Raw genomic sequence first — 26,291 nt, 5'->3', positions numbered from 1 at the left:
CTTGCAGGAACGGCGCTTTAGAAAGGTTTTAGCCAAAGGAAGTAGAAAAGTAGAAATTTGCCGTATCCGTGGCGCTGATGCCGCTGCATAAGATTTGTCTTAAAGAACGGTAAAAAAAATGCCTTAGTTTGATTGCGTAACGATCGTGATACGAATACGATTCGAAACCACCTGCTGCTTTCAGAAATAAAGTAGAGAAAGCGACTTAGTAATAACAGAATTAATACGCTTTCCAAGATAAACCATGTATTATTTCATGAATCACCATGTTGCTCCGTTGATGGGCTATACATCGAAGCCAGTTCGAAAAAATCTCTTTTTAATCTTCACACGATATTAATGCGATTAATCACCTAATTTCAGTCTACAAGCCTGGCACACAGAATCGCTGAATATTTCAAACTTTTTTTTAAAGTAAAGTAATAGTTGACGAAATAACAAATAAACCAAAAAAAAAGAGGATAGGAAAATGGAAACAAAATTAAGTTGTCATGAACGTTGGGTTACTTGACGGGATTGGTCTCTCGCTGTTCTAACAACGCTATAAGGCGAATGAATAAGTTTATAATAACAATTATGGAGAGGGAATACGATGAAAGAAGGGAGAAGAAAACTTCTCGATAGGTAAACCAAATTCCAAGGGAGGCGAGAAAACTGGATAGCTGAAAAGGCATTTACTGTTTAGTTTGGGATTGTCCGTTATTCCAGCTGCAGACAAAGAAGCGTGTTGCATATATTACGGAAGCTTAATTTTTTTTTTTAAATCAAAAATAATAATTCTTATTAAGCTTCTCAAAAGTCTTGCTGGTGAATTCTGTTTTCCCACTGAGCAATCAGTGCACTTTTACGGCGAGCTCCTTTGACTGTTGAGGAGGATGACATCGGAGGCAATTCCTCTCTCATCTCCGCCGGTTGCGACTCATCGGCGAGCAGGTCAGAGATGGAGTGAGCACTACGTAATTGTCCCTCCAAGCGCTGTTCCGGCTCGTTCAGACCTTGATCGTCCATGTCGAGCAAATTGGGTTGCGACTTGGCAAAAAACCTGCTCCTATTCAACCTGCACAAAACAATGAAATTGCCAATTAAATATAAGTCTTTCATCGTTAACAATTATTCACTTCATCTTTCTTACTTTAGTTCTTCCTCTCGTTTCTGCATTTCGCGAAATTCTTGCTGAATTTTCTCCTCGGTCGTGGCGTAATGGCGGCGAGGAGGTCCAGCTTTATCGCGGTGATCATCCACCTGAATTGTTTTTTAATTAGACATTTCCATAATTCGATGAAGAATTGTTTTTCGAACGAGTGACTCACCTCGTCTCTTCGTGCTGTTATCAGTTCAACGGGTTTGACTGCGGGCGCTAGGTAACGGACCGGAGCTGGTGTCGTTTTGTTGCTGTGGTTGATCACGCCAACAGGATCACCGGCCGATGATCCTGGGGTGACGACGCTGTGATTTGTTGACGATGATGAGGACGAAAGCGCCGAGGATGCCGCCGGTGAAGGTGCGTTGAAAGTAGCCGGGCTGTTGAGACGCCCACGCGAGAGGAAAAACTTTTCCATCAAACCGCGTTGGGCACCTTGCGGATTACTGAAATTGCGCCATGTTGCTGGCGCGGCTGGGCCACCGTTAGCTGCGGTGGTCGTCAAGTTACCGTATCCACGACTGCCGTACGTCACCTTCATTTGCGGCATTTTTTTACTTTGCGGCTCGGTTTGCGATTCTCGATCCTCAGCAACCGACTCTGATCGCTGCAGAGTGAGTTCCATCGTGGGAGATGATTGAGTGGCCGATACAGACTTAGTTGGTCCTGACGATGAAACTTTTTTCTTGTAATCAGTCATACTGGAAACCTGGACAAGACATTTATTGGTGATTCAAGTCATGACAGATACGTATATGCAATTAAGGATTATAGCAATCCAAACCTTAGAGTCGGCTCTTTCGACAGATGTGGTTTGGATTTTGCCATCGCGAACAAGTTCGTTCTCTCTTTCAGCAATCTCGTCCATTTCCCGCTGGATGACTGAGGATGCGTAACGATGCTGGACATCCCGTTTATCACTGCCCCCGTTGGCAAATCTCTGTCCTTGTCGGTTCTATCAACAAATGGGGAAACAATTAAAAATTTGAATCATTCTTGGAATTGAAGATGCACACAATCAACTGACCTCTTTTTCGTTTTGTTTATTGGCTACCGATACCGCCATCCCTCCAGGTTGAAGGCCTTTCTCTCTCCGCAAAGCTTCCTCTCGTTCGCGTCCCAAACGAATTTCGCGTTCAATAGGCGTCTCTTTCGACCTACTAAAATAACGGAAAACCTTCGTTTCATTTGTGTGCTGGGAAAGAAGCCGGATAAGTGCACCAATAAGTGAAATAACACAAAAAATGGCGAACAAATCGATGAATTCTCCACACCACTCTTTTCAACTTGGAAGCGCTTGAAAAAATTGCTGTGCATTTCAACGGCTTACCTATACTCATCAACGCTCGACTTGACAGTAATAGAAATGAATTAGTCGATTACTTCCGCATTTGTTCCCCTTTTTTTAGGGAAAACATTTCTGTCATAAATTGAATTTCTAACCTAATTCTTTCATTGTCTTCTCACTACGTCACACTAGGAACATTGAGTCAGTTGTAAACGCTCAATAAGACGCTTAACAACAGTGGACAGCCAAGAAAAAAAAGGCCGGCCGGCCCAGCACGGGACAGATGGTTTATTTAAGCGCTAAGCATTTCGAGATGCGCCAAAGCGTAAATTCCATTTGCATTTTATTTCCGTTCCCACGTTCCGTTCCCACCCCACAAGAAATAGTTTTCATTTCTTGTTATATTGCAATTTTTTTGGCCGCAATCGACATTTCGAAGCATACCTGAGATAAATTGGTGCTTCGTCTTGATCCGACAGATCCTCCAAAGGCATGACAATTGGCTTGCCGGTACGACCACTTCGCTTCATGCTTTCTGCGCTGCTGCTCGAATTGGGGATGGGGGCCAAGACGTGATCGCCAGAACTGTGGCCGGAACTCATCGAGTCCATTGACTGCGTTCGCTGGTGGGGAAATTTCGAATAGTCGCTTGGAATCACGCCAGCTTCGGGGCTCTCAACTCGACTGTTTGGGATACGAAGAAAAAGGATTGCGTTGAGTCAATGTTAAGTATAATTTAAAAATCTATTATTTCTAGAAAAAAAACAAAAAAAAACAAGGAAGTCCAAAATGGGAGTTTAAATTTGTTTTTTTGAGTTCGGTGAGTTTAAATTTGGCTGTGATCAGCAGAATCCATCCATCAATCGGGAGTACAACAGATTAATGAGATTAAAAACGGTCGTGTTCTGCAAGTGGGGCACTCGTTTAAACTACCGGGTCATTAAAATTTGGCAAGACAAACCTGCTGTTGGCCTCGCTGCTGCTGACATCACGCTCCGCATCCGAATAAAGTCCTTCGTCATCGGTGACTCCACTAGTGGTGAATGAAGACGGATCCTCGCTCCCGTTCTGCGTGTTGCGAACGTTTGACTCTCTCAACTGGCGCAATTCCTCCTCGCGCCGCTTCAATTCGCGGATCTCCTCCGAGATGCGGATCTCTGCCGGGGACACCAACACTTCAGTGGCTTTCTTGGGCTCCGCCTTTTTGACGAATTCAGCCGGCTGATTTGCTTTGTGCCCGTCCTTCTTATTGGATTCCGTCATGAGGGATTTCCTGGGAGCTGCTTCGGGGAGTTTGGCTTGTTTACGCGTCGCTTCCAACATTTCGAGAGCCTTTTGACGCTGGAGAAGAACTGCTTCTTCACGCTCGCGCTGAAGCCTTATCTCGCGCTCAATCAGTGTTTCGGTCGGATTGGAGTGCGGACTGATGGAGTGAACGCCTTTGCCGATCGAGAACGATGTGGGACTCATGTCCGATTCCAGCTCGTCTTCGCTGCACGATGAGTCACGATCCGGCTCAAAGTACAGCGATTTGGGGCGTACGTCGTGACTTCTTTCGGGTTTGGACTCGGCTGCAACAACAACTGCCTCGGTAATAGGTGGCGCAGGGGCGATGGCGCTGACAGCGGGTGCGCTGGCGTCGACTTCATCGATGGGCCCGTCTTCAAAGCTGCCAAAGACGACAAAAGGCTTGCTATCCAATTCAGAGGAGTCGTCGCCTTTGAAGGTGATGGAAGCCACGTCGGTGAATTCCATGTTGCTCAGAATAGGTTCGTCATCCTGCTCCACCTCTCCGTTTTGATCGTTATCCAAGAAATCATTATCGAATCCGGGCGGAGGCGATAGAGTGTTGTGCTGGCGCTGAAGTGTTTGTGGTTGCTGCTGGTCCACTTTGACCGCCCGGTTGTTGCGGTTGCCCGTCAGCAGAGTAGGTTCTTCAAGTTCGGACTGCATCTTGCCTTCCCAAAAGGCTTTCGTTTCCTCCTTCTTGACCAGAATAGACTCGCTATTGACGCCGCCTAAAATTATTCAAGCAGATGTCAAGAATTAAAGATGGAAGATGACAGAATGAACAAGAAAATTCCAGCTATCCGTATAGTGTTTGACATTCCATTTTCTTTTTTTTTTCTTCTTCTTCTCTAATTCATCCTATCCCGTCTTTTGTTACCCGTCATGACTCGGCCAACGATAAGAATGCAGGGGGGGGGGGGGATAGATTAAATATGAATACCAACTAGGAAACGGAGAAGAGTATACTGGATAACATGCGAGTCTGATGGTTCGTCTTTTCTTCTTTGGATTGAATCGAACCCTTAGGGCGCAGAATCGGAGATTCAACCTCAAGGGCACCATTCGAGTTATTCTATGCAGATCGCTATGTTACTTTGACAAATCCCATTTGTCCGCGTCTAGTCTAGGTAGGCTATATTTAGTTTTCACGTAAGTCTTCGTCAGCGGGAAAAAAAAATAACATTAAATTAGCCATCTATAGAACCGTTTCAAATGTTGGGGGGTTTTAACCAACCCAAACAGAAGCCAAACAAGATCAGATGGTGCTACTCGATTAAAACAACAAAGGCAACGTACATCAACAGTATAGCATAAAGGGCACCAATTGATCTGGGACCACGGGATTGACTCGACTAGATATTTCCACAATTTTATGACGTTGGATGGCGAACGCAATAATTACGAAATATAAGTTGTCAAAGAAAGGATACGTAACGTGTGAACTAAAAGAGAACGGGCCAATCGTGACAGGAGAGTTAACGCGGCAGACGTCATCGAGGACATCAACACTGTGAACTGATTTTTTAACAAAAACAAAGAGGAAATAAGAGGATCGTACCGCTCGAAACAAAGTAGAACTGAAAAATGGACATATGCAATACGCAGCATACATTTTCGTAATTATTGTTTGGTGGTGGTATTTCACAATTTCGGGATGGATTCGAGACGGATCACGCAATGACACACTTTTGAAATACCTAAAACATAATCAAGGCCGACGTCTTCTTTTTTTTTACACAAAAGAAAAGAGAACAACGAAAAAAGGACCGTGTTTAATGACCGACTTGAAGGAAGGAAACTCGTTGTTCATTCCGTTCGCATCCGCTGACTATGAAATAGACAAAGTTAGTTTCCGGAGACGAATTCGTCGCCATCTCTTTGTTTTTTGTAGTTTTTACTGCAGCAAACTACGTCAATCATATCACGCCAAACTTTCCCTCGTTCTCATATCTACCTCATCTTTATGATGGCCCCCTTTTACAAGTTAGATAAAAAAAAAAAAAAGGCCCAAAAGGAAATTCATTTGGAGCGGGAAAAAAAATGTCGAAAAATCTGGAATATTCTAAAGGAAATTTGTTTCGGCTCCAATACAACCCACTAAATCATTGGAAACTGTGGTTGAAAATAGTTTTGTGAGTAATTGAAAGTCGATGTCGATTTCACAAGTTCCCAGTGGTCGCTGTAGATTTCCAGTAGAGCGAAACTACCGACTATCGAGGGAAAAATACAAAAGAAGTCCCAAGATTTAAGCGACGAAACACCATAGCACCTTTGGGTTTCCGAGTGTTGTTCATCAATATCGTGGCCAATCCAAGAAAGAAAAGCCAACGATCGTTCCTTGCTTGATTGATCAAGCAAAGCGCAAACGGTAGCGGTGAGAACTGGAGGTCCAAATGTTATTGTGGAATCGGAACTCCCCAGGCCAGCCCCCAGCTCCGTCTTGCCCGCACCATTAACAACAAGCGTTCGGTGGTGTACAATCAATGTTGATGTCTTTCCAGTCAAACTGCTCGCAGAGCATTTGGCTGAGAAACAAAGAGAGATTCGTCTAGATAGGGTAGCAGATGTCACAAAAAGCCTACAAGGGCGAACTATACCTTTGTTTCCTCCAAAGCGGAAATGGCCCGCACGACGCCAAGACGTGCACCGCTGAAGGACAGGAAACAAGGAAAAAAACAGAAAATAACAAACAATATGAAATCGAAAGCCGCCTGTCGACGGCGTACTAGAAAGGAAAATACCAGGTCCAACTGGCTGTCAGGACTAATATAACGAACAGATGGAGGCCATCGAATGCGACACAAGGATCAAGATCGGCCGCTGTGAAACCCGATCGACAATATGAAGCACCTGAAGGGACAGAGGGGTCGCACGTTCCCCAAATAGAGGGATAATAAAGAGCAGCGTACAGGTGTGCTGCTTTCAAACCTATCTCTCTATTTTTTCCCCCCTCCATTCAAGTAGTGGGACCGGAACCAGACTGTTTAAAGGAAGGGGGGGAACCAACACCTGGAGTGCCCTCTGCCTGGCAGTTGCTCTTGTTTTTGTTGATTGCAGAAGGTGAAACATGTGGTAATTCTAACGGATGCAACAGGGAGAGAGAGAGTCAAATTAATGGAGGGGGGGGGGGCGAAACCGTCGTTCAAGAGCGGATGGACACTGCATGTGGAGAAAGAGGGGCGTAGTTATTTTTTTTTCGGAGATTGTGATTCTTTTAATGGGGGTAGGGGGGTTAGTGAGGACAATTCCGTCGTCAACGTATTTTTTTTTTTTTACTGGAGAGAGCGGAAACGGGTGTTTTTCTTCCGTCCAAATCCCTCACAGCGTACACAAGACTGTCATGGATGGGAAAACAGTGGAACAAATGAGGCTCTCGACCTCTTTGAATCTAGACTGAGGAAATCGCAGTTGAATCTGGTGAAAGCCAATTCCAAATTCGAATAGAGGAAATCTAAAAACGAAACTAGAAAATGTCAACTGATAAACGGGAGTAAACTCTCTTCTTATAGTTTTTTGGGGTCGGGGTAAACTGGTAGATGGATGTTCACCTAGTTCTGATGAAGAAAATAAAGATGTGGAGCTGCGCTGGACACTGTAGGAGAAACCAGGAATCAAACAAGTTTAGCAAGCGTGCTCAACAACCTTCACCAAGTCTGGCAATAGAGTGCGAGATGCTGAGAGTCGGGTCGTCAGCCGCGGATATCTAATACGTGAGCCACTGCCGTTTTCCCTTTTAAGTCGATAGAACGAAGGAAAAAAATATGACTGCGGAACCATCTGCTTCTCGTGATCCGCCGACATGGTAACACACTACAACACAGCGTATACAACAACAACACGCAAAGAACGGCACCAACCCTCTCTCGTCCGTTCGTCCCTAAAGCACCCCGTAAAAGGCCACAAGCCAAGAACCCTTGAGGTATTTTTTCGAAAAAAAAAAAAAAAAATTTCTATCGCCATCTTCTCCGTCTTCGTGAGTTGCTTAGTGAAAAGATAATTGCACGATTCAATCCTCGTAAACCTTGGCAACGCACGCACCATACTTGTTGGCAATAAATGACAGAAAATGCTGAAGCGGGTGTGATCGAGCATTTCGTAGATTCTTCGACCTAACCCACAAAAACACACACACACACACACACACACACACATAGGAGAGATAAGTGATTAGGAAATTCTGGCGGAAATTATAGGCGAAAAAAAAAGGATGCCGCACCTTTTGCACGAATGTCGAGATGACAAGACAACGAAACTACTCATTACGATAAAATAAACAAAGCCTTGTACCTCCCGAACAACTTCCGGAGCCCGTGAAGAGCATTTCGAAAAACGTGAAGAGAGAAAATTGAATATATATGCACCTGGAACAGAGTGTGGGAATCCCGGCGAGAGAGAGGAAAACAAAACAACGAAAGATGGAGGCTACTGAGACGAAGAGAAGAATTTCTAGCCAAAAACAACCCCAAATATTTAACCGAAAAAAAATAGTTCTTTTTTGTTCTTTTTCACGGTGGAAGATTATTCAATCGCTGTTGCACGTGATGGGAAAACTGAAAACTGACTCACTGTGGGATAACATCAACAACAATCAAGTAAAGCAAAGAAATGTATGCAAATGTCATACACAAGAAACTACACGAGGCGGAATGGAATGGCAGAGAGACCGTCTGGCACGACCGGAGTTTCGTTACTGAGCCCGCTCACCTGAAAGTCCCGCCAGGTGTACACACATAAAAGAATGAGAAGGGGGGAGGGGAGGGGAGTCTGGCGCGCGGGTGGGTGTAAACTATAAGGAAGAGAAGGAGAAAGAATAAGAATCAAGACCCCACAGTTCACAGTTGCTGACTGCACGGCAATGGCGCAGTCTATAACTCCAAACTGTTGGACTACACTCGCCGTCAAACGCTCGCAGCGATTGGCCAGCAGAGTCTAAGCGGAGCTGCCTCCTTCTAATCCATTTTTACAAGCGGAAAAAGATGATTTCATTCGTTTTTTCTTTTCTTTCATTCTTTAACACTACCAACTGAGCAGTTGAGAGAGAATCTGATCTGATTTTTGTCGTGTACGGTATTGGTTGGATGACTTGGCGGTCGTTTGAGTTCTGCCTCCTTGTGTACTTTTTTTCTTGTTTTCCTCCTGCTGATTTAATTGATAATCGTGGGTAGAAAAAGAATCGGATCCGGGTCTTGCATTTTGGCTGGGCATAGCTCGGTTCCTGGCTTCTTTCTTCCCCATCATCATCATCACCGCCGCCGCGGCCGCAAACGTCCTTTACTCCGGTGTACACATCGATAAATACAAGGCAGCGCCGAGAGCTTCTGTTTCTCTCTCCTTCTTTCTTTCTTTCGGTCGGTCGTCCACCTTAGCCCTCGATTTTTCTCACACCGCTCAGTCGCTCTCCCGAGTGCTGTGTGTGTACACGTTACCCAAAGGACGAACACGCAAGCGCTCGACGATGGAACGCCCCAGTTGCCGTTCAACGATGTCGAACCGACAAAAAAACAAAAAAAAACAATACGAAAAACATTTTACAAGTAAATAAATAACAAAAAAGAAATAGTAGTACGAGAGGTGAAGACAACAAAACAAGAGCTTGCGTGCGCCTCCTATAATTTACACACAAACAAACGATACGAATATGCAGAAATAGAAGAAGAAGCAAGCTATAGTGTGTGTGTACGTATCAAAATGGAGTGCGATGATCTCTCTCCTTATTTTTTTTCTTATCTCCATTCAACGACGCATACCCAAGATATAAGGAGGAGGAGGAAGAAGAAGATGAAGAATGCACCTGGGAGCTCTGTATAAGTTACGGTATAAATCTACCGGACAAAATGCGCGCAGCAACGCCTCTAGTTATCGAGACAGAGCGATTCACGTATACCAGCCGACCTGCAGTCGACAGATTAGGCGTCTGGAATCCATGGAATAATAAATGCTTTCATCCGTCTCGTGTATAACCCTATTCAGGATGCTATACTATGTGTATAAATACAATGCACATGCTACACTTGACAACGAAAAAATAAATTGAAAGGGCCAGAGGAAGATATAGCTACCTTGAAAAGAACTTTATAGACGACTCAAGGTTGGACCTCGTCCGGCGGAGCGTCCGCCTTTTTTCACATGAGTTATTTGGCGGCAATTTTTGTTTTTTTGAATTTTCCCACTAACAAAACGCTATTATCGTTGGTTGGGTTTTATATCTTGTATACATCATCGCCCTCATTCAATACGTCTTTTTGTGTAAAGTCAAATTTTCTTATGCGTCAATCGAGCGGTGCTGGTGGCTAGATAGCAAATGGCCCAAGACGCTCTTGTTTACGCTTCTTATACTAGTAGCTAAAGTGATTCAAGTTAAACAGTCTGTCCACTTGCTTGCCTGCTTTTCAGGGCGGGTAGAAATGTAGAAATGCCCGTTTTTCAATGCGAATGGTCCGTGTCGGAAACACCAAGGAAATCAAATAAGACAAGAAAAATCAAGACATTTTTTTTTTTTTTACGATTTTTTACGACCACAGTTGAGATTAGAAACGGGAAACAAAAGAAGCTATTCGTGCCAAAAGCGTGTACACCGTCGTCTTCGTCGTCATCGTGTTGTTGGAAACCCAGGGAGAAAATCGAATGATTGCGAGTGGAACATGAAAATGTTTTGATACGCGGGATTAAATCCAATTTTCGGCTTGGTAGAAGAAATCAGAATCACTGGAAAACAATGCCAAACAGTTTCGGCGCTCGGAAACACGCTAGCGGGGTTGATATTCTTCGCCTATCTGATATTTTAATGGCTTGGGAAATGTCGGGTCACGAGGGTCGGCCTTCTCCAACTTTGATGAGTTCCGACAACGTCTCGACACAGAGCAACGGGGCGGTCTCTGTGTGATTGTTTATGTGTGTATATGTGTGTGTGGCGAGACTTATATGGCGAGTAAATCTTCCTCCGTTCCTTTACCTTTTCCGTATATCATCATCATCCGACGAGGTTAAGTGCGCCGAAAATTTGTACGTTTCGCCCCGTAACGTCGTGTTTCTTTCCCGAGACGACGATCATCAAATCATAAACGCACATCCATTTTATTTGATGATAGCGTTCATCGATCCCATCACCCCGCCGTGAATCTAACTGCTTCGGAATTACCGTTGTCGAAATAATGGATGTAAAACTAATTTTTATTTTATAATGATATAGTTTGCATTGCAGCCTACATATTGCACCAGTCTTTTCTTTTTCTCTTTGGTGGGGCCAATCGGATTTAACGGCGAATGAACCATTCAAATGTATTTCCCCGTTGTAATAAAATATATGTTTCGGCTTTTTAAAAATAGACACACATGGAAAGCAATTGTTTGCTTCATTGTGTTACGTTCTCGATTCCGGACCCAGAAAAAAAGAGAATTGACGATGAATATTAAAGTGAGAAAGAAAAAATAAAATAAAAGGATATTTAACGCGGTTGAAATGGTCGTAAAGCCGATCAACGAAGGCGAACCCTCTCAACCACAGGCAAGTTGACCGATCCCGACAAAAGAAAGAAAAAAAAAACCCAACCAGCGTCGTGACGCCAATCAATCGCCTCGGTGTTCACGACTCAAAATAAATTGGGTCAGAACTAAGGTCAGTGTGACGAATGAAATGGTGCGATGCGTTGCGGGCATGCAAATCAGTACGAGGCTACTCTTGACGTCATTACAGCGGTTTTCGAATGACAAAATTGGCTCATTACGCGTAGCAGCGTGTAATTGGTTGGCGAATGCACCTTACAAGGTTTCACAAAGCTTTGGTGAATTTCTAGGAATGTAATAAGAAGATAAAACACAAATATGGTGGCAGTGGTGATGGAGAAAAAAAAAACTTTCAGCGAGTCCTATACGCTCTCCGCACATACGTTTTTACGGTCAACTCGTTTCAACACGTTACATCTTTACCCAAATAAACCGACCCCGTTCGGCAATAAGTTTTTAGTTTGAATTATAGCCTCAGGAGTGGCTGGGCTGAATCCTTTAGGGAGAAATGCAATCATCGATGAGTAACGGTGAAACTGGCGTGCGATTTCGTATTTTTCTAGATTTTTCTCCTTCGACGTAACAACATGGAGAAATGGCACGTCGAAGGCAATTTGTTGCGTGTCTTATTGCGCTTGCCGGTTTGTCGAGTCCGATCTGCTGCCGAAACACGACTGACATAAACATTTAACGGGTTTCCCCTGTCTCAAATCCTTGACTCTCGCCGGCGCAAACAGTCCGAAGCGTGATGGATTCTCCAACAAAAGGACCTCGACTTTTGCCCAACAGATCAGACCTCGTTCGATTTTTATGGCTTCATTCGCGTTTTCCCGCGACAAGAGAGAGAGAGAAAAAAAAAATGACAAAAATCAATCAAATCAGCAATAAAATACAAAATGTTGACTACTAAATAACGGAAAAGCTGAGAATCCTGACTTGATGACACCATAATTCATTACGACCACTTAAAGTCCACATAGTCTAAGTATACGTTATTGATTCCTAGCTCTCCCCCCCCCCCCTTCCAAAACACGTTCAGTAATGGCGAGAATTCTAATTGTCTGACCGCAAAGGCATCGTATTTCAACCAGATACAAGACAAAGCTGCAGGGCGCGTGCTTCAATCTCCTCGTTGTCGATGGCTTTCAACTTCCTCCTCCTCGTATATTCCTTATTTACCGTTAGAACTAACGCGAGTAGACGCATGATCGAACGTCACGGCGCCCAGTGTCACGTTCAAATAGACATTGTCCAATCCCTTCTTTCTTTGTGTCTGATGATCCTCAATTCAGATTTTTTTTTCTTCTCTCTCTCTCTCGCGCGCTATTTTGTTAACGCCCGTGACACGTCATTCGTGAGATTCTCAAAAGAGATCAGCATATCTCAGGTTCTTTCAACTCAATTTTCTTTCCAATTTTCGAGAGCGCGTCGGTGAATCAGGAATTCACAGAATTTGAAAGGAGACGTCAACGAGAGATGTTTCGGTGCCAAAAGAAAAAAATACCAAAAGGAAACTGATTTGGGCAAGATGAACAGCTCACGCATGAACGGCGGAGCCGGATGGGGAGTTATACATTACTAACTTCCAAAAACATAACGGTTCCAACCCTTTTGGTGTACAAGATACCTCTGCGCCCCCAGTCAGGAGAAAAAGATCGTTCGTTCGTCTTTCTGGCGATGTTAGCCGATTACACAACAGACAGACAAAAAAAAATACGTTATCCCCTGTCATGTCAGCATCTGAGAGCTGCTTGCTGTTGAATGGATAGGCTCTCATTTTTCCCCAGCTCTTTTCAATACGGAAGAGATCAACAAAACTTTAGCGGTCTTTATCCTCGCCTGCTAATGATCATCTCTCGACTTGTTTGCTCAACTTAAGTCGAAACCGATACGGAGGAGGAGAGTCAACAAAGACTTACTCGAGTCATCGTAGAAGAGGCAGCTGGTGCTAGCGGCTTTGGTGGTGCGTGCCAAACCGTTGAAAAGCTTGTGCCTATTAGACAGGTAGACGTCGCAACAGGACGAGCCAGTGAGAGCAGCCGTCGCGGACGTCATTTGGAAGCCTCGTTCAAACCGCGTTCCACAATACCCAGTGACGAATGAGGATGCACTACTATAGAGACTCGGTCAAGTCGACGTAATACGCAACAGTCGTAAGGGCCGTCTAATTATCGAATGTTAGCCCTTTCGATTACGGCCATATGTATAAAATGAGGACCAATGTAAGTACGTCTGTCCCGACGAACGAGTCCAGCTCAACTGTTTTGGCCTGTCTCTTTTCGTGCAGCCTTACTTGCGGTTGAGTCTCCCGGCCGCGCTTTAGACCTCTTAACCGAAACACACACGCGTGTAACAACCTTAGCACACACACACACAGACACTCACGGCTCATGCACGCTCTCTAACTCTTTTGGAAGGCGCGCCTTTTTTTTTCTCTTCTTTCTCTCCGACGCAACTCAGCGTGAATCGGCTCAAGTCATCGTCTTCGTTGCTGGAGCGAAACCATTGCAGTGCGCTAGAGGCGGTGGTCGGTACATGGATGGGTGGTTGAATATATGTGGAGACGGCCATCAGTTAGTAGCGGGTGGGCAAATAAGTAAACACGACAAGGATCAACGGAGAGAAGAAGAAAACAAAAAAGAAAAGAGAAGGAGGAGGAACAATATTACTCAAGATAGCAAAAAGCATTTTGGGATCCACGGATGAATGATTCGAAAGTATATTGCCCCCAAAAGCGATCGTATCATCTGGCCACATACCTGCTGCCTTATTATTATTATTTGGTCTTGCTGGACGAAAAAGTGAAGGCCGGGTTTTTTTGTTGGTTTCGTTCTACAGGAATAGCAACTATAATCTTTGTGTTGTTCTTTGAACTCTTGATGTTTAATTTTGTTGTGTTTCTCTTGACGGATAGCCGTTTCATCATCCTCAAATCGAGCCGGATCAACCTTTTTTTAGGAACGGCATTAACCTTTACGATTTATGTTTTTTTAACAGCAAATGAACTTGTTTGATTCATTTCATGGATCCGCATGCAATCAACGTAAAAAAGGAACATAAAAAAGCGCAAAGTGTGCACCAGTCATTTCCACATGGAATGATATTAAAACCCATATTAGGTAGCTGGTAGCCTTTAGGGATATCGTTAAATGAAATGTCATCAGATGTACAACTCGATAAAAAGTAAAATTTCAGACACAGCATCTGTATAGAAATTGCATTATCGCTTTAAACATGAAGGCCATTCAACTCGAAAGACGCAATATTCTGGCTGGATGCCTAATAAAGTTACAACAACAAACCGTCGGTAAAAGCAGCCAGCAATATCAAAAGTTGCTGCTGCTTGAGGTTGTTCTGGTTGAGTGAAAAATGGGAGAAAGGGAAAGATTGATTGAGGGCGAATATAACGCGGGTAGACAAAAATATAGGAAAAGTTCGTCGAATCGTACCTTACGACCTACTATCACTAGCTGCCGGCTCCGTTACATCAGCGAAAAAAAAAAAATAAATAAAAATATTTCTTTCCATCAGAATTAAGTAGCCCGTCTTTTAGCGTGCTAACTTTGATCTTGATGAAGAGGCAGGCTCTATTTACATCGGTCTTTGCATTGTTTTTTGTGAGACTGTCATGAAATTGCGTGAGACAAAAGAGAGCTAGGCGCATCCAGGTCACTAGGTGCGCACCAAACCGTGGCCGCGTTTGTCAAAAAGGAAATGATAACAGCGTAACAAAGAGAGTAGCTAGTGAACTAGGTAGAGAAGCGAGAGGAAAGCGCTCTCGTCAACTCCAAAAGACGCACTGAATGAGGGAGAGAAAATGAAGAAAGGAAATTTCCCCACTTTTTTTTGTGTGTGTGTTAAGGGAAATTTATTAGATTGCTGATAATAACCAAATCTGTTGCAGCAGAGTACCGGCATGGCTATTATAACCAGGTCCCTGCAACCCGCACGTCTTTCTACTTTGCCACACGAAAACTCATCTCGGCCTGAAACAGCTTACGGGCTTAGCGGGATCAGGGTTTTTAAAAAAGCTTTTTATTCTGATATTCGACCCTCTCTGTCTTTTCACTATACAATCAACCGTCAAATATGAGACAAACAGGATAAAACTTGTGTTCCACATTCCAGCCGGCATGTGATAAGTAGTGTTATCACTATCAGGTCACGTGCTCGTTAAACAGTGTCGAACTAGAAATTATGGAGGAAATGAAATTGTCGACCTTTTGTTTATCTGAACTGATCGACGTTACTACATCGACGTGCCGCGATGTGTTGGCACATTCTTTCACAAATAACCGAAATATTATCAGACAACAAGTAAATGAGTCATATAGAAATCGGCAATAATCTTGGAATAAAAACTGACACGCTATCTAATTATTCCATATTATTGACAGATATTTTAAGAAGGAAAGATAAAGTTGACTGTTTAGTCAGGCTACTGAAAACTGGTTTCGTTTTGTAATTTTTCGGAAGTCTCGACAGGTGCAACGTGCAAGGCTTCCCGTTATGAATTATTCAAAATCAAATGAGAAATCATTGTCGTTCCAGAAAAACTGGGTGGGTCGACTTAAAAAAAAAAAAAAGTAAACTTACCAGACTGACGTCGGCTGCCACCTAGCGGTTGAATATTCGACTGGTCGGAAGAGCCGTCCTGGTCCGTGTTTGTTGGAGGAAGCCAATCTTTACGTTTGTTGGTCTTGGGTATCATTTCACTAATGACGTCATAGCGCTTAGAACTGAGTCTATCGAATGACTCGCCGACATCGTCTAGACCGAGCTTTTCGTTGCGAACGCGATCCCTCTCCAGCGTACGTTTCACCTGATCCTCAACGATTTGGGCACCCAAATTGATCTTCGGCTCCGGGGATCGGACAAAAAAGAGCTCCTTCGAGAGGCTTTCCATGTCGCTCGAGTCGCTTTCCTTGATTGAAGACGACGCTTGCGAGTTGACGCTGACGAGCGACGCCTGGAAAAGTCCGTCTTCATTGCCCGGATCATAAGTGTGGATGGATTCGCCGGGAGGCGGAGACATCGGCATCTGTGGTGGAGGATCGACGCGTTCTTGTTCTTCATCAGATTCAGGTCGATTCTCTTCGGACGGCTCAACTGCTCCAACCAGATCAAGAAGTGTCTCGATAGGCATCTCGGAGATGGGCAAGATTTTATCGTCGGCCATCACGGCAGGGAGTAAAACTGGATTTTCAATCTGCTCGGGTACAGCAACTTTCTCTTCCGTTTTCGTCGATAACGAGTCGTCTTCCATCTTCCTGGACTGTTTTTGCGAGTTCTCGAAAATTCCGGAACTCAGCTGTTCCAGTCGCTCAAACTGCTTCAAAGTTTGATCCAAGAAATTGTGTTGAGCGGTGGGCAAAGCTTCCTGTTTTGCGTTGATGGTTGAAGTCGATGATCCGGAAGAGAAATGGGCGGGTTGGAGTAGTCCGAAGACGCCGGAATCGGGGCTGCTGATACTGCGAACGGATCCAACGCTGACGTTGGCCAATGAATCAGTCGGTGACAGCTGTACGGACGAAGAAGACGACGACTGCTGCGGGCTGGACGACGAATTTCCCGAACTGCTGCCGTTGCTCGAGCGGCTGATTGATGAAGCGGAAGCGGCGACGGAAGCGGCTTCAACGTCCAATATCAAGGCAGTTAACACGTTGGTCGAATGCGGCAATGGGCTGCAATCTGGCGGCGGACGAATATTGGCATAGGTCTGATCGCCCTGCTCGCGGTCTTGAAATTCTTCCAAATTCTCGTAGATGGCGTCTGAATCGGCACCGGCTTCCACAGCCGATTGCTGCACTGTGTCGTAGATCTTATCTTCAGCTAAGCCGTCGGCTACGACAGCGTAGACTCTTTCCTCCTCGTCGTTATCGGTCACCAAGGCCCCGGAGACAACCGTCTGATAGTGAGGCAAGTTGCGTTCTTCTATGACGGCGTAGGTGGCGTCTTCGTCGTTATCGGCTGCCGGCGTTGGCGGAAGAGGAGGCGGCGGAGGCGGCGGAAGCAACGCAGGTGATCCCGAATAGCACTCGTCTAAAGTCTGATAAAGCGGGTTCTCGAATTCGGCCGCAACTGCATCGGATGAAACTGCGGCGACTGGCTCGACGTTGGTTTTCGGAATTGGGGGCAAAGCGGATGACTGCGATCGGCTAATAGACGACGGTCCAGCGGAAGTGGGAGCAGAGGAAGACTCCAATTGTCGCAGCTGTGTCTCTTGGCAGCGCTTCTTGATCTTGGCCGCTAATTCACGCTGAAAGAGGGTTTCGAGGTCTGTTGGCGGTGGCGACTTGGCTCGAATCAATTTGATGGGCTCTAGCTGGTTCGCGCCGCCCGCTACTGCCGGTGCAACTGGATGAATAGTTTCTGGTTCCACAGATTCCGGTGTGGGGCGGAATGACGACAAATTCGATCGGGATCGAGTGTCGGGCGAAGGACGGGGCAACTCGGACGAACCGACAGGTGTGAAAACAACACCGTCCAAAATGTCCGAAATGAATCCGACCGAGCTATTGGGGCCGCTGCTGTTCGTATCTGCGTTCGAGTCCCGCTCGACGTCTGAACTGGGCCCGCACTGCTGAAAGCCAAACGCGGTAGTATGCCGACGATTGTCCGCTTCGTCAACCTCCACCTGAAAGATAATATCAGAAGAAATTCACCAAATGAGCTGGCGCAAACTAAAATTCATACAAACTACAACGAACACTTTTATGAGACGCAACTGATTCACACGGTCTCTCTTGGTCGACTGACTGAAAGTTATAAAAAGTTGTTATTTTGCATGCCTGGGCCAGGTTGAAAGAAATTCGGAATTCAACTCGAAGACGAGTATTGTGATAAGAGTGACAACTTGTTTCTTTAAAAAATAAAAACGAGTCAACCGAAATAGTTTCTTGTCAACCGGTTTTCTTCAATGTAAGAAGGTCGTATCACTTGTTTTTGCCGCGATAGAAAAACAACGCCGCACGATTCAAAGTTTCTACACGTTGCTCTTATTTTCAAGGTCTTTACTGTCACAAATTTTTGATAGGTGTGATGTAACTGCGTTTCCATGTTGTTGATCATCTCCAAAGAAAGATGATCGATCGTGATTTTTTTTTTTTGCATAGCTGCCAGAATTAAAAAAACATGCTTCAAAATGAGAGCAAAAATAAAAAATAAAATCGCAGTCATAACTAGAAGTAGGAGCACAGGCTTTCTTGCATTTCGAATAGAAATCAGCACACGCAAAAGACCAGAAAAATGAGAAAAACACTAGCCTGACGAGAAAAAAGTCCTTAATACTAATAATAAGAAAAAAACCATTGAAAAATAAAAGAAATAATCCGCACTTTATCTTAATTAGGTCGACTTGTCGAAACCAGTCATAGCTGACATAAATAATCTTTTCAATTGACGAATTGACAATGTCATTTTTCCAGAAAGATCATTGTCGCGGGGAAATAAATTTCAGATTACGATACTCGGTTGTTAAACCAACACCGAAACACGGCCAGAACGTATAGTTATGCGTTGGAAGCGTGGCAAACTAAAATAAACAATAAATTAATAAAAAATAAAGAAAACGAAGGAAAAACTAGTTACAGTGTTATTATGCCATAAGTAGGGAGGCAAAGAGCTATAGAAAAAAAAAACTCTCCGGAACGGAGCCAGCACGGAGCTGGATGATGAGTTACACAGCAACGTCATGGCCTCTTTTTTGCCCTAGTATGTATACCACCGCGTCTACCTCATTTACTCCCGATGAATGAATCCGCATGGTAGCATGTCAAGTCACAGAGCCTTAACAACAAGTTCTCTCGGTCTCAGCTCACAGCTGCCGTGTCATGCAACATGACACGTTACAAAACTGGCAGGAGTTCTTTCATCAATACGAATGGGAATGATGGATGGTATCGACGCAGTGCCAAACATAACCCTGAAGTCTTGGTTAAATAGATTAACTAAATAGAACCGTACATTTTTTGCGGAATCCAATTGTGGCTTTGTCAAAATCTGGCCCACTTGGATAAGAAATCAATGGATGAAAACAGATGTGCTAAATTGAAAGATGGATGAATTCTTCTCAGCAAAAGAAAGAAAAAAAGAGGATACGAAGCTGGAATATGAGATAAATTCAATTCATTGAGCAGATGTGGTAACTGCACGGTCGTGGTGACCAAACCGCCAACACATGGAAGAATTAATATAAGAACTAGAAAGAGGAAAAAAAAAAATAGGAGTAAACAGTATTGTCATAGTTGTCTTTGTGGGCCACGGAAAGATTGCTCCAATTTCTCTGTGAAAATGCTACTGTGAACATTACTCAGGATAAAAAAAAAATTGGGTAACACTATAAAATGTAAATAAGGTGTCGGTGCTGTGAGAATTAGCGATTCCTCAAGACAGAAAGTTCTCGGCTTTAGTCGAATAAGGCAACGATCTTTAGTCGTAACAAATTGGATGTTAAAGATCACTAGGGCGCTCACACGCAGTAAAAATGTAGAAATTCAACAACAACAAGTCAACAACAACAATGAGATTCATACCTCTAAATGCAGCTTGCTTTTCCGGCTGAATTTGGACGGACCAAAACGCCACGAGAAAGTTTTCTTTAAGCCAGATTTAGTCGACATGATGTAGATGATGATGTTCGTTTAACAAAACAAAAAAAACACACACACGATGTAATAGAACAGTGAGATAAACTAGGTCTTTAATCGAAAAATTAAATCCACAAAACTGCTGATCGGCTGATCGTTTCTGAGCCGAACACTTGTTGAAGACGCAACAACGGCATGATACAACACACTACAACACACTATGTCACCCACACACTATGGAGAGAATGAAAATGAAGATGACTATCCCGTTGGATCGTCCGGCTTCGACTCGCTCAACACACCACTGCTTCAAATAGAGTACGAGCCGATGATAGCGGACTGCAGCAATGGTAACGGCACAGCCGACGAACAACCAACCTGGCTCATCGTATTTCTTCTTACCGGCCGTGTGAATCGACTCACCGTCACCGGGTGTGTGTGCGGTAATCAGGTAAAAGAAAAAGACGATAAAAGAATTCCCCACAGACAAAAAAAAAAACTCAAATAAAATGTGAAACGAATAAAAGCAGAGAGAGACTTGGAAAATAGAGTGAAGAAACACTAGAGTACAGAAATGAGCGGGTGAAGTGAGCGAACTGCGTGCTCCAACTGATGCCTTTCCCGACTTCACGTCGTCGAGCTGACTGGAACGGCCGAACGATGGCAAGTTCCACTTAACCCTTCGGAACAAAGAGTCTTATGGGGGAGAAAAGAAGGAGGTGGAGCCTAGAGAATATGATGTGTATAATAATGTTCACATCTAAAAAGAAAAGGCGGTAGTCGTCGGGAGTTCCCAATCAAAAAAGGGAAAAGTAGGTCGTTCATTCATACAAGAAAAGTCTCTTCTCTAAACTCTTCACTTCTTCTTGCCGTACGTATATACTGTGTAGTCGACATGCGTTTCAGTAGCTCTAGTTCCTTCAAACAAATGACTGTGTACATCGAGTGAAAGGTGCTTTACAACTAGCAGCAGTAGAAACAGAGTGAATATACCAAAACGCACAATGCCAGAACTATACACGAGAAACAACGGCGCCCTGTGGTTGCGAGCGCAAAATATTTCTCCGGCAAATGGCTGGCAAACGAACGGAGCGGGAACGAATAAAAATGGAAATAAATCTCGGAGGTGCGTAGTGTGTTCCAGCTGTTTCTACCGTGTCTTTGGCGGAATGAACTTTCTCTTCCTTCGTGCTCGTGTTATGAGAGTAGTTTGCTATAGCTTCTCTCGTCATTTCGGAAACAGCAGATCCTCTGGGCGACGTACTTTCTCCTGCGAGTCAACAGCCAAGCGTTCTCTATGTGCTTATTACTAGAGATTGGTATTTACCCGCGTGTCGGGACTACAAGCTCCACTAGACAGACCTTTCCGTCTGGCATTCTTCAGTCGTTGGGACGCGACAGGAAGGAAAAAAGAGAAACATGAACATTCAGCTTCGGGCCGACTTTCCCGACAAGTAGCGAGCCAATCAAGTCATAATATTATCGTAAATAATCGTCGTCTTCTTCTTTAGTCGATTAAAAATAAAAATATGCCATTCGTTACGGTAATCAATCTCAGCTATTTTTTCCTGAAAATCAAAACGGAAAACAAATCGCCAAAGCGGAAAAATGGAACAAGTATATGCGCCACCCGCTTCACACGCTTTGGAAACATCAGCCATTGTGTGACGGCAGTTACGGAAAACTTGTCGTCAGAAAATGAACCAAACGGAGATGGCCCTCTTTTCTTTTCTGAGCAGATGCATCAACAACATTCATACAACACAAGCTATTAAATAAATAAAAACCAAAATAAAACAAAGGAGAATGGAAATGTCACTTAAAGCGTGGCATTTTTGCCAGCGTAGCGCAGAGTAATACTTTTTCTCGAACGATATATATATATATATGTCTTGAACCACAACAATGGTATATAGCCAGTGAAATTCAAAAAATAGGTTTGAATAATTGTCACATATATTTAACAGAGCTAGAAATTTTTAAGGCCATCAAACGTCAACAGTTTTTTTTACCAAACTTTAGTACTAATGCTTGAAATTTCCTGTGTAAAGAGACTATATCTATACTCTTTATCATAAATCAATAATTCATTTCCTTCTAAAATTTTGGGCGTCGTTGGTCCAATGCCAATCGGTGCGGTTTCATTTCGCTGGCTTGTGGCGATGAGCGTAAATAAAGCCAAAAATCAACAAAAGATTTCGAATAGTTTAAATTAAAAACGAAGAATGGCTAAGGAATGGAAAGTACGGGTTAAAAAAAAATCTAGAATTTACATAGATTTAATAGGAAGCAGGAAGTCTATATCGGTCTATATAGTCGGTTACTGTATAAAACTATAGCAGTTCACCGTGTTTGCCAATCTGGCCACTTCGTGAGAAGAACATCTCGAATGAGAAGAAAGTGGGTTAGGCGTCCGTGAAAAATGCCTTCGATTGCTTTGTTGAATTACCGTAACCACAGTTAGCACAGCATCTCCACAAAGAATTGCTGTAGGAACCGTTGCATTGTAGCTCTTCTTTTCTCTATTTTTTTTGCGTTACTTCAAAAGACACTAATGGCTTAGACAATTTCGTGTCCGATCATCCGTGTGGTAGCACAAAAAAGACCTGCCGGTGGTCCATCATCATTCCCTCCCGAGTTCCCACAACACCACTGCCTCCACTCTTTGGTTGAAATAAATTAAAACTTGAAACGGAAAACAGAAAAGAAAAGTTCGGCATTGCCTCGCGAATTCAGAGGATTTTACAGTCTCATATCGTGAAAGTTGATCATACTTTCTCTACACAATGATGAATAGGACAGCGAACCTATAATCTGTTTCGCAGCTTTTAATGATCCGCATCGCCATTCGACTTCTTAGATAATTCACGATCTTCATAACCAATTCAGCTCTGCTATAAGACCTTTTTTCAGATTATTGAACTGCGTGCTGCTTTCCATAGTGAAGAATTAGAACAAAAACGCGTCGACATTGCTCCAATCAGAAATTTGATAATTCTTTTCTTAGTATTCAAGTTGCTAATAGAAGTTAAATTCTTGCCACTATAAAAACGCTGGTCCAATTAACTGATTTCCTTTCGACGACTTTCAGTGCTCTATTTCTTTAGCTGTGGACGAAAATTGTAAACTAAATTACAACTAAACAATCGAGTTTTTGTTTAGGAATGTTAACTTCTACGGATTATACAAAAAAACAAAAAAACAAACTAACACGCATTGCCCAAAGACGACACGTTTTCTATATCTTTATGTTACTAAATTCCTCCTTCCTTGCTCTGCAGTTTGCTCGATTTTTAAAATTTTTCGGTTTAAAAAGGTATTGACGTCAAAAAGCAATGGAAAAATGTCTTTTGGGATTGCTCCTAATTAACCGTCCACTATGTGCGTGTTCACGGTACATCTGGCGCGCGCTACTTCAAAATACATTGAACAGCAAAGAAAAAGACTGGTTTTGAAAAGAAAAGAAGAACATAAAATTTGATACAAGGAAACAGTAATGCTTTACTGGACGTCGTATACGTAACCGCAATCCGCGCGCGCGCGCGCTCCCGTACTAAGTCGGTTGGATCTCGCTTGCTGGACAGAAAATCTTGCATTCAACAAATAGAACTTGTTTTGTTACTGTTTTCTTTGGCGTTTTTTTTTTGTCCGTCGTTACGGTGCCTATTTTTGTTTCCTAAGTCGTTACGATATGGCCAGAATGGATTCAAACTCCACCTTGCTGGTTCACCTGATTCTCATCGGTATATAGCCGTAGTGCGGTATCGAGGTGCACGGTTTCTTTTCAGCCATTAGACTACTTCATCTTACATTTAAGAATGTGGAAAACACCAAAAAACCAGGAATCCAGAGTTTTGCAAGAAGGTCGCAACAGATGGCCTTAGAAAAATGGACTCCCTCCCAGTGGTCTTCCGTTGTTTTCTTTCCTATCCTACTGACACTAGGTGACTGTATTTAAAAACTTGGTCTCATTTGCGGTAGCTCATCATCATCATACTTCTGAATAATATGCAACGTACGCATGATCCCAATCATCGGAATAACGTCTGTCAAGTCATTCTATAGGTCTAGTCGTCCACAGACCGCCTGTTCATGGGAAACGAGCGGCTCGGCTCAGATCAATTGCAAAACAACAAAGGACTAAATAGAGAAAAGAGACGTGTACCAACTGATTGTAGCAACGGAGCTCGGTGCTGCAGGGAAAGAGAAACGAGAGAGAAAGGAGGTGAAAATGCAATCAGCTGTCTTCTATTCAATATCCCGCCGGGCAAGTATTAGGATGGAATGAGCAGCAGTGTGCGTGCCCAACCTGACGGTGCGCAGCTGCGGGTCATAAAAGTGAGGACGCATAAATCGAGCCAGGAGAAAGGAGCTGGGAAATATTTCAATGAACCACACAGCATCGAAAAATTCGACGTTCGTCCCATAAACGAGAACAAGTGGACAACCGTGCTCCATTAGTCTTTTTCACATCACGCATTTTTTACGTTGTGGACTTTACTATCCATTTCAAATGGCTTATCAATCAAGGCCGGCCAACGAAACTGTCTCGGAACGCTTTCTAACGATTATCACAACACAACGCGCTTTATCTCAAATTTTTCAACGCCGTGCGTGTACCTTTCGCCTGTTTCAAAATTCCATCGATGCAGTCAACAAGTTTAAAATGCGTATCTTATACTACACGAAAAAGGAGAGGCTTTTGAACATACCAAAAACATTCAGAGCGCAGCAATCAATTTACTAAATTGCCCCAATCCAAGACAATCGAGACAATCTTCTCCTCAGATGAAGTGAAAATATAGGTCGACTCTCATCTATATGACTTTGGCGAAGAAATAATAAGCCTTTTTGAACATTACGTCAAGCAAAGTTTTTAGAGAGAAAAAATGTCGCAAATGAGGTCCCGCGACCGAACAATCAGTCTTCACAGCCCATGTCCCCCTGCCATTGTTTCAAATTTGGAGGGTATGGATTGACCACGAAATGGCGTAATTTACAACAGTGTCTTGTTGGAAATGCCACCGAGGGCGCGGGAAGTGTTGCAAGAACAAGAAAATCGACTGTCTCCTTCAGATGCAGACGGAAGCAAAAAAAAAACGTGTCTATTCTTTTGCGCCAAAAGTGCCTGATGTGCGGTTTGACCCTTGACGACAGAGCGAGATGGAGAAATCGGCCTAGGAAATAGACGACTCATCCGTCGCCCTCCCTGTTCTCCTCCCGCGGGTGAGCCAAAATTGCGCTAGATAGTTACACGCTCGAAACATGAGACGCCTTTAAATTCGCCTTTAGCTACACGTCTACATACAACCATCATTCGCCCACTTTCTACACAAACCTTTCCCACTCATACTAGACAATCAATTCATGCTCAACATGTTCAGTCATCACTCATATAAACACTAAAAAACGCGCCTAGCAACTTGTTTTTATGAGTAGTGATACAAGTGTTTGCAAACTTTTGGATTCTTTTGAATGAATGGACCTAAATCTCCGTAATAGAAATGTCGGCTGGCATTTAATTTCAACCGCCATTGACATTAAATGATACTTAACTAGTATAAAGGCCGATAAAGGCTTAAACTGTCTACAGACCGCCATTCGTATGATATGTGATCTTCTTTAAAAAAACTTTGACAATGTTCGAATTATTACCGGTTTTAAGGCAGGCAGAAAGCAATGGCGAGTGTAAGAAGTATTCAATCTTACCGCGAATTGTTCCGCTGCAATGAATTCGGCCAACGACCACGCATCGTCATCAGCCACCTGTTGATCGAGCTCAGAGTTATTCTCCAAAGAAGAAAGCCAGTGGTGGAAGCTCCCTTCCGATTCCAAAGTTGTAATAGAGACGCAATCGCCTAGTTCACATAAGGGAGGTGGCAACACGGAATCTAATTGTTGATCGCTGGTCTTTGTCTCTTCCGGTTGGCAAGGGAAGAGCGAAGTGTCAATACTGAATAGCCATCTGACACATTCGTCCGTTTCCAGCGACCATAGCTCTTCATTATTCCCACTGGCATCAAACTGATCGACAACACCTGACACTTCGGGACATTCCTGGCCGTTCAGCCCGAGCGTGAACTGCTCCATGTTGTTTAGGGTACAATAATAGAGACTGAGATGTGCACACTTCAAAAACTCGTCGAATGAATTAGGATAAATTTAGTTCAAGAAAACTTGATGGCCGTAGAGAGAGGACAGAGGATTCACCCGAGAGTTCTTGAGTATGACTGACGACTTCGACCATCCTTCCATACCCGTTTTATAGGTGTAGTCAAAGAAGAACCCTTTGGAGCAAAAAGCTTCTTTAAAGAGCGTCAGTAAAACCGTTAATCGACTTCCGTTGGGTGGGCGGGGGGTGCAAAAGGAGATCACGCCAAGGAGTATAATCGTTACATCATCGAAGCCAATGACACTTTGAATCGTGATCGACCTCGATGATCTGAACAAGTGAACATCGCTCGCACACCTTTCAAGCTCA

At 43.6% G+C, this 26,291-nt stretch overlaps 1 protein-coding gene across 2 annotated transcripts; it reads right to left on the bottom strand.

The window, feature by feature from the left end:
- Positions 1-229: 229 nt before the first annotated feature.
- On the bottom strand, positions 230-25,915 carry LOC124313955 (serine/arginine repetitive matrix protein 2-like). 2 transcript variants are annotated; one of them, XM_046778846.1, is made up of 9 exons: positions 25,520-25,915; positions 15,819-17,859; positions 3,391-4,447; positions 2,874-3,113; positions 2,169-2,301; positions 1,926-2,096; positions 1,311-1,850; positions 1,133-1,242; positions 230-1,057 (listed from the first exon to the last, which is right to left on the bottom strand). In XM_046778846.1, the coding sequence occupies exons 1-9, from the start codon at positions 25,898-25,900 to the stop codon at positions 793-795; spliced, it is 4,938 nt and encodes a 1,645-aa protein (XP_046634802.1). In that variant the 5' UTR covers positions 25,901-25,915; the 3' UTR covers positions 230-792. The 2 variants fall into 2 exon arrangements, with proteins under 2 accessions (XP_046634802.1, XP_046634803.1); XM_046778847.1 differs by lacking the exon at positions 25,520-25,915 and adding an exon at positions 19,757-20,447.
- Between the last annotated feature and the right edge of the window lie 376 nt (positions 25,916-26,291).

This window comes from Daphnia pulicaria, chromosome 10 (assembly GCF_021234035.1).
Source record: "Daphnia pulicaria isolate SC F1-1A chromosome 10, SC_F0-13Bv2, whole genome shotgun sequence".
In the NCBI taxonomy this organism is placed as follows: Eukaryota; Metazoa; Arthropoda; class Branchiopoda; order Diplostraca; family Daphniidae; genus Daphnia; species Daphnia pulicaria.
This window is presented reverse-complemented; position numbering and strand designations above follow the sequence as displayed.

Excerpts from the sequence above, each read along its gene's own strand:
- LOC124313955 (XM_046778846.1), bottom strand. The coding sequence starts at position 25,900 with ATGGAGCAGTTCACGCTCGGGCTGAACGGCCAGGAATGTCCCGAAGTG. Across the intron at positions 3,114-3,390 it reads AGCAGCGAGGCCAACAGCAG|TCGAGTTGAGAGCCCCGAAG; the intron begins GTTTGTCTTGCC and ends TATCCCAAACAG. Across the intron at positions 1,851-1,925 it reads TCGAAAGAGCCGACTCTAAG|GTTTCCAGTATGACTGATTA; the intron begins GTTTGGATTGCT and ends TGTCTTGTCCAG.